Consider the following 9,059-nt stretch of genomic DNA (forward strand, 5'->3'; position numbering starts at 1 on the left):
TTTCACTCAGGTTGAACTTAGTTTCGCTCTGGGTTGAACTTTTTAGACGTCGGGTTCGCTCTGGGTTTTTTCACAGTTTCAACCCTACTGTATGCAATACACGGACAACCCGAAAATGTTCGTTTATCCTCCCGAAAATGTTTGTTTATTCAGTGAATAAGGTGGAACTACCTCAGATTAAAAAACAAAAACGGTATTGGTCACGTTGGTTTAACGTGTTTTTTTAAAATTCATTTCACGTTTTGTCGAATGAAAATATTTTTGATATCTGAACGATTATCAGCAAAACTATCATTAAATTATCAACATTACTCATCGGGGTCAATCCCGGTATAGTGCCGAAAACCTAGATTCAAATCCCAACCCCGTAGAAGTCACAAATGGCCCTTACAGCTAGTTAAAGTGACTATAATCAAATTAAAAAAAACATTGCTCATTGAAAATCCACGGGTCAGTTCCATTGGTAATTCCGGGTCTATTTTTCTCGGTGTACAGTTTCCAATTTTCTTGATTGAATAATTTTTCTACTACCTGCCAGAGGGTGCTACAGGTACCTGCTCTCGCTGCGTGAAATTTGTTGCTTCGTCTGACGCCGGTTTCGTGGTTTCGAAAAGCCAAATAAATAGAGGTGAAGTGAAACTTCAATTCATCAGCGGATTTGGTGTTATCAATTTTATCTTGGTTTTCGTGATTGTCGCTACTAATCACGTCCGCAGAGTTAGTGAAATTTGTGTTCTTCGGCTGGAGTGGCCCTTCCTGGATTCGGTAGTGCTTGAAAAGTCTTGGTTGACGCTGCTTCCAGGACAAGTAGCAATCCGTACGGGCAAAAATGATTCGTGTTTAGAAAGTGTTATTTTCGACCTTTAGACCTCCCTTGAAAAAGGAGTAAATCTCTACATCTGACGACAAAGACGACCGGCATTGTAACCAGTACACGATCCACGTTACGTTATTCAACATGTCCTTTAAAGATTTAGTGGAACCGGAATGCGGTGGGGCAAATCCGCTGATGAACCTGGGTCGACAGGTTACTCGGGATGTAGCTTTCCAAGATGAAGGATTTGCAGGAGGACGGTCGGCATTCATCGGATCGGAAAATGATCTGGTAAAGGAGTTCATGGGACAAGTTGCACCGGCTCCACAGTCATTTCGCATGGATGTACTGTTGAAGGAGATGAGAGATATCGACAGGCAGAATTTTCATCAACGTCAGATCATACCAGGACCTCCAGTAATCGAAGAGGTTAACCGATCGGATTTGAATTGGGAAAAGGAATTCGCGATTGGTTCATCTATCGGATCGCAAGGAATTACTCCTACAGGCCAGCGTGCGGAAAGTAAGCTTACCAGCGTAAGTATCGCATATGTTTACACTGATGATTAAGCAAAAATTAATCTTGTGCTTTGTTCTAACACGCAACTGATAGATCTGGTCAAACTCACAGCTGGATCCGATTGAAGGTACAATTAATGCAGGACCGAGCAACATTTTATATACGAAAGATTTTTTCGATTTGAACGAACCGAAGAGCGAGGAAGAACAACAGTCGATTCGCCAGGCTGCCGGAGAGTTGGCTGAGGTCTCTTATCGCCGTGATACGGAAAAACTTAACTACAGCGAGGTAAGTTTATGTTGGAAACTTAGCTATGATTGCATTTTTAGTCGTTATGTTTAATATTACTCGTCAAGCAGTTGAGTTTGATTGATGAGCTGCTTTGCGGTAAAATGCCGAGCAAATTATAAAGCTTAAAAATGAAAGACTAGACTAGTGATCTGTACCAGTGACCTTGAAATGCATTAGCTTTGTTTAGTGTGCGATTTCTGTCTCCTACTCGAACACTATATCGCATATTGATTTGATCGAGTAAATTCTATTTTTATTGTGATACAAAATGCAATAAAAAACTTTTTTGTTCGTGGGACGTCAACATAATTTTGCGTGTGTCACGTGAACTGTGACAGCTTTTTGAGAGTGTAACATCGTAAAACGACATTTTCACAAATCAATTAGCCATTGCATGGCATTTAATGGGGTGATTCACACTTGGGTTACAAATGCAACAACCGAAATTTCGTTCGAATAAATTGCTTGCATGATTCTCATCACGCAGGGGTCTAACTGCTTCGTTGATTTACAAAATCATTTTGTATTAATCAAACAGTAATAAAATTTGTAGACCATACAGGTGATGTATGACTGCAAAACTATTATGATTAATTTCCTAGTTTATAGAAATATGGGTATTCAAATTCAGCATTTTGAATTGTGTTAGCATTAACTTACTAAACGTCAAAGCATTAGAAGGTGTAAGTACAAATGTATTTATAAGCGATGTTATTAGTCTGCTGAACTCTAAAATGTCAGTCAATAAAACGTGGCGGAAAACGATATAAAGCATTGCGCGCAGATGTCACTGGGTTTTTTCGTCCCAGGTTTGACAGTATTGTTGGATTTGTTTTGATTACTTATTCGCAAGACCCAGAAGCAAAAAACTGCAAAAATGACAAAAATATATGTTGTGCAGTACTGATATCATTTTTCTGCTTCGGAAAAGTCGGGCATTTCCGGTTTCCGCAAACAAGTGGTACGAATTACTGGTAATAAACCCACTAAGTAGCAATAAATTTAGGTTACAAAGGAAATCAAAACGAACCACAGATCCTGTCTTAGACAAGAAAGTGTTCGTACGCAGCATGCACTAGCTGTAGTTTAGGTGAACATGAATTAGTTTCAGCTTGAGGTGGAGCCAATGTTAGTCCACTTTGGGTGGACCGTGAGGCAGTGAACTGCGATTCACGAAAACAAGGCTTCCTGGACTTCAGCAAATCTTTTAACTGTTTATCACTAGGGGTTCACGTAGTGCTTGCTATGTTGCGTATACTATGCATTGCGATTTATACTGTCGCTACTCATATAACATTTTCATCTCAGATAACTGTGGAAGATAAAAAATGTGGGGCTGCATTATATGTTAGGGGCAAATATGTCATATAATAGTGATGACATTGGAGTCTGGTTTGGTACGCCCTTTTTGCTTCGATTTTGCCTTTTTGATTACTTATGATTGGCTTAATCGGGTGTAAGTTCTCACATAGAGTTGAAAATAGCAATTCAGGTGTTCATAGGTGTTAAGGGACTTTAATGTTGTTATCAGGGAGAAAAACGGAACGTTGAAATTAGCTAGGGAATTACATCTCTAGGTAGAGAAGCAACGCCTTGGGCTTAAATGTCTTTCAAAGTCTTGGCTCTTCTCTATCGATAGACTTCGCAGCCGGCTGTTATAGTACAGGACAATTACGGGAACAGTAAACGATCTTTCTGACGCTATCCAGCAATACCGTCCAACTAAATTCATCTCTATGTGTTGGCTCTAAGCTGCTGAAGATTTTTGTACATGAGCTTCTGTTTAGCAAAGTGAAATCATACATTTCGAAGTGACATGTTTTTTTTCCAAAGTGCTTTAATAACGCAAATCTACAGCAACTTGGCTGGTTCTGTTTCTGTCATGTGGAGAGGGCTACTCTAATTGATACAGTATATACTGCTCTTAAACCTGCTTTCGATCGCACAAATCACTAAATACTGCTACGGAAGCTCAACCGGTAAAGGCCTGCTGCGGTTTGTCTGCTGCGAACCACAGCCTTTCATTAAAGCTAGATTCTACCAAATCGTTTAGTTTCTGCAATCAGTCCGGCGTGCCACAGGGAAGTAATTTTTCTTTTCTTTTTCTTTCTCGCTACTTTTCATCATTTACATCAATGACGTTTGTTTCGTTATCCCACCGGGATGCAAACTACTATATGCGCATGATCTGAAAATTTAATTGTGCGATCTGCAGAGAACTGCAAAAAGCTACAAGACCTTGTTAAACGATTTGTGGGCTGGTGTCGTATGAACAAGCTTACTAGAAGGGTACCGCCAGAGTGCAAGCGACCTGCGACACGACGCGACTTTTCTTGCTGTAGTTATACGCGCAGCCCTTTTTCGCCCAAAGTAGGACTGTGCATTTAGCAACATGTGGGCGAAGTCGTGTCGCGTCGCAGTCGCTTTTACTCTGTACGGGCCCTAAGGGTCAACAAATGTTCATCGATCACCTTCACTAGACGAAAAACCCCAATCCTATTTCCCAATCTCTTCTTCAACGTGTTGCTAATGTTAAAGACCTGAGAGTAGAGATGGATTCCAAGTTCACCTTCCAAAACCACTATTACACTATCATATCCAAAGCAAACCGCTTGTCTAAAAACTTTTGTGATCCATACTCGCTGCGCGACCTCTACTTTTGCTTAGTGCGATCCCTTCTGGACACGGCATCTGTTATATGGATCCCATATACACGTCTCTGGATTTCAAGAATCGAAGCTGTGCAACGGAAATTGGTTAGATAGGCATTCCGATTCCTTCTACCGTACGAAGACAGGTGTAAACTAATAAATATCGATGCGCCAATTGAAAGAAGGAATGCTTCGAGAGCTATCTCGTTGCTAAATCGTTGAAAAGTGAAATTGACGAAATTGAAAAGTTGAATTGACTTCAACGGCGATGTAGTACAAGGAGGCGAAACGAAAGTTAACTTAAGAGTTCTCTTGACAGTCTGATTGGACGAATGGCATCGAAACGAGAGGCACAATTTTTAGCAAGAGTTGTCAACAGGGATGGTTTGATCACGTGGACTAAATTTTGATTCATTTGACAGTACCGTCTCAGTCGAGCAAAATTTGACAAAGATGTATATGTGACATTTAGAGAACTAGTCATTATCTACAATTTTGTTGAATAAAGTTTTGCATTCGTTTAGATTGATTTCTTTCGAAAATGATGGATAAGACAAAGGTGTAATTGTGCTGTAATTGAGGTGTAATTGGTAGCTACGCTTAACAAATTGTCGTTGCGACTACTACCCTTTGTCCAATGCTGGAAGGTGCATGGGTCGAACCAAGCTATAATCAGAGATTATAACCGGATTCGAACCCACAACACCCGCCAGGGGTTGTGGTTTGCTGGTACTTGTACCTTTGAACCATAGAGGCGCTGAACAAAAGGAGACTGCGCAACCCCCCTTATTAATATAGCGACGTATCCGGTTTTGGGTTATTTTTAGACACAAATTGTGCCTCTTCCTCCGTCAACTATAGAAACCACCGACCGAGAAGTTTTAATTTAACTTGTTTTTACTTTCCGGACGACGACACTGTGCAGGCCCTTACGACTTGCAAGGTACTGCGCGTGACGTTGTTCGTCTGTCAGCGTGTTAGCCGCGATGCTCAGCGCGGGTTTTCCTGGACTTGCTTATTAGAAAAGCATCATACTTCGAGGCCAACTGAGAGGCTAAATTGCTATATCTCGCATAACGGCATTGTCTTCGGAAAGTTATATTTTTCTATTCATATCAGTTGTTGGAAGAATTTATACAAAATGAATAGTTCAAGTAAAGAATCAAGTACTGTGATGTTACTGATCTCCAAAGTAATACATTCGAAATAGACACTTCTAGATTCGCGCATCCGACAAATAATAATGTACTACATTTTTTCTTTGCAGTTTCTGCATTTTATCAACAATGTTGGCGATGGCGCCGTAAGGATTCACGATGGTCAAGTAACTGGCGGTGGAACAAATGTTTGGGCGAACGAGTTCGACCAGTTAGCCGCTGGGCCATCGAAAACTATCAGCAAGGACGAACCAAGCATCGCTGAAGATTGGGCTATGGCTTTCGAGGAGGATAAGAAACGGGAACAAGAGGCAGCTGAAAACTACAACAAGCAGTTTTGGGATCGTTTGCAGAACGAGTGGCATTCACTTTCGGAAAATGAGAGTCAGCACCCGTGGTTGTCAGAATTTTCCGAATTTTACGATCCGTACAAAGAGTACAAGTTTGATGAGGAGAATCCTATGTCGAACGTAGAGAATGCTTTCGATAAAGGTAAAGCTTTTTTGGCACAGGGAGATATTCCAAGTGCAGTGTTATGCTTCGAGGCAGCGGTGAAACAAGATCCGGAAAATCCGGAGATTTGGGAATTACTTGGATTCAGTCAGGCAGAGAACGAAAAAGATCCCAATGCCATTGCTGCTCTTAATAAGGCACTATCATTTAATGCAAACAACATGCCTGTACTGATGGCATTGGCTGTTTCTTATACGAATGAAAGCATGCAAAATCAAGCGCTAAGAATGCTGGTCAAGTGGATGAAGTGTAATCCCAAGTACGAAACTTTGGTTCCACCGGAAATGTTGCAACCACAGGAATCATTTTTAGCCAGCTCGCTAATGGGTGGCCCCAGTCTACAGGAAGTTCAGGACTTGTTTATTAAGGCGGTCCAAAAATCTCCGAATGAAATCGACGCTGATATACAAGAAGCTTTGGGTGTTCTATTCAACCTAAGTTCGGAATACGATAAAGCAGTTGACTGTTTTCGGGCTGCTGCTCAAGTTCGCCCGAACAGCTCAAAAATTTGGAACCGCTTAGGTGCCAGCTTGGCTAATGGAAATCGCAGTGTAGAAGCAGTAGAAGCCTACCAACGGGCTTTGGAAATTCATCCCGGTTTTATTCGAGCGCGCTACAATGTTGGCATCATTTGTATCAACCTTAAAGCATACAAGGAGGGAGTCGAACATCTGTTAACAGCTTTGAATCATCAGGCATCTTCAATAGCACGTGCGGGAATAAATGTGTCCTCCCCGGCCAACCAGATGTCGAGTACGATTTGGATTACGTTGCGTATGGTGATGTCTCTGATGGGGAGACAGGATTTACAACAGGCAATTGATAACCGTGATTTGGAAGTGCTTAATCGCGAGTTTCCAATGAGTAACGATTGAAGTGGGCTAATTGATTTTATATAGAGACAGGATGGGAGTGGTTTATTTTTTATTTTAATATATGGAGTACTAAAGGTATAACCTTGGAATAAAAAGGTTGAAGCAAATTTGAGTAAAAAATATATATTCAACCAAGCTAAGTTCTTCATGAGCAATATCAAAAACAAAATTTAACAGAGCAGTGTAAAGCAAGGTCATGAAAGGTACACACATTTTTGTTTCATTGTATAACATGCCCGTTTTGATAATGGTTAATAAATCAAAAGTACAAGATCAATTTCGCGAGTTTTATTGTATGAGAAGGCTTTATTGTTTCTTTTTAAATAATTCATAGAATAAATTAACTTACTTGTTTTAAATTGATTTCGCTTTGAACTTCAAATATTTTGGAAAATTTTACCGAAATCAAAATAGTGATATATGGTTCCTTTTTTAAACCGGGGATCTTAAGTTCACCACAGGCGATTTATCTTCATTCTTTCACTTACTAATGTGACTACCACAAATCTCTATTACAACATACATCTCCTGGGGGGCGCAATGTGCACAATGTGCCATGTGCAATGTGCATGTGTTATAGGGCAAGATCACCACCCTGATGTCAGTTGACTCGTGACTGTGAGAAAAAGGTCCATCATCGGAATAAACCGAACTACGTATTGATGGAAACATTCAACTTGTTACGGAGATCGGTTTATTTGTTATTGGGTTGCGACCAAAATTTGACGTCGGAGAGTAACTGAAAATTTGTTACGGTTTTGATTTGACTACATACGCCATTTCCCAAAAAGTTTGACAAAACGTTTTGGATTCTAGAAATAAGGTAATTGATATATAGTTTTAAAATTTATTCATAAAACCTTTGCTGATCTTTGATTCGCAGAAGCGTCTACGAAACGTGGATGTTCATATTTGGAAAAGAATATTACCGCTGTCTCTAAAGTAAGGAGTAATGAAATGTGTGGCAGTTAAGTAAAATATTTAAACGTCAGATCACGAATTTCAATGGAAATCGATTATTCGCGCCAGTATTAACAAAACAAAAAGATAACCTGGAGGAGTGGATCTTTGATATGCAACGACGTGGATTTCCGGTTACCAATAATATGCTGTTAGATTTCGTTAAATTTAGATCACAACCGGAACACGGAACTTAAGATCACGAATCGAAAGTTTCGGTTGAAGATATAAAATCGTTTCGAAAATTCGAGTTTTACTTCACGGAAAAAGATTTTGTGCATATTTTGTCAGATCCGAGAAGAATTATTAACGGCGACGAAACAAACTTTCAGCTAAATCCCAAAACAAAGATAACAAAGGCTCTGCGTTGCTGTCGTAATGTTTATGACATCGAAAGAAACAGTAGCAAGCTTAGTGTAACGATGATGTTTACGTTTCACGGTTTAGGAGATAGCGTTCTTCCGACGATTGTATACCCAAAACACGAGGTTAACTTTTTCCGTAGAAACGGAACCTTCTCCCGCGTTGAGAATCGCGGTTCACACGCTGTCAGACGAATAACGCACAGTACCTTGTAAGTCACAGGGGCCTGCACAGTTTCGTCGTCCCGCCAGTAAAACAAATTAAACTTCTCATTCAGTGGTTTGGCTACCAGTGAGTGATTGACGCCAGTGTTGGCGGAGTTTAAAAGTCTAGTTCCTCTGTTGTTCAAGGGATCATCACCACCGGCGAGCCACAAGGGCTACGAGGAGTAGTGGATTCGAATCTGGTTGTAATGCTACGATTACAGGTTGGATCGATTTATAAATTCCCCAGCTTGGATAAAAGATTGTGGTATACAACTTCTTAAGCGTTGGTTCAATGACTCTCACCTTCCGCTTACCCTCATCTTCCGCTCTTTAGATCCTATCGACTCTGTATTTCATTACTTTCTTCTACCGTTCTCTCCATTAATTGTAAAAAAATAAATAAAAAAGCTACTGTTATAAAAATTATTTATATGCCTGACCTCATTTCAACGTTAAGACGAAACCGCGAGGTTGGTCCTTAAAAGCAATGCTTGTTGCCATCATTTTTATAAGAACCCATGTATTAATGTGCATTTAATTTTAATATGTCGACGAAATAAAACCTGCACCCGTAATGAGCGCTAGTTTTCGCCTTGAGAGGGAGGAGACAGCTGGGATTGTTTTTATGCACCGAACTGTCAGTGCGAACCGGGTACGAACTGTCACTGTAAACTGATTGAATGAAACAGGGGAAGTGTTTATTTGCGAT

General features: G+C 40.3%; 1 protein-coding gene across 1 annotated transcript; it reads left to right on the plus strand.

The window, feature by feature from the left end:
* The first annotated feature begins 639 nt into the window (after positions 1-639).
* LOC128734557 (peroxisomal targeting signal 1 receptor) lies at positions 640-7,091 on the plus strand. The gene is made up of 3 exons (XM_053828815.1): positions 640-1,351; positions 1,428-1,622; positions 5,544-7,091. The coding sequence occupies exons 1-3, from the start codon at positions 959-961 to the stop codon at positions 6,819-6,821; spliced, it is 1,866 nt and encodes a 621-aa protein (XP_053684790.1). The 5' UTR covers positions 640-958; the 3' UTR covers positions 6,822-7,091.
* Positions 7,092-9,059: the final 1,968 nt, after the last annotated feature.

Source organism: Sabethes cyaneus, chromosome 2 (assembly GCF_943734655.1).
Source record: "Sabethes cyaneus chromosome 2, idSabCyanKW18_F2, whole genome shotgun sequence".
In the NCBI taxonomy this organism is placed as follows: Eukaryota; Metazoa; Arthropoda; class Insecta; order Diptera; family Culicidae; genus Sabethes; species Sabethes cyaneus.

Coding starts and splice junctions, on each gene's coding strand:
- LOC128734557 (XM_053828815.1), top strand. CDS start 959: ATGTCCTTTAAAGATTTAGTGGAACCGGAATGCGGTGGGGCAAATCCG. Junction 1,352..1,427: donor CGGAAAGTAAGCTTACCAGC/GTAAGTATCGCA, acceptor CGCAACTGATAG/ATCTGGTCAAACTCACAGCT. Junction 1,623..5,543: donor AAAAACTTAACTACAGCGAG/GTAAGTTTATGT, acceptor TTTTCTTTGCAG/TTTCTGCATTTTATCAACAA.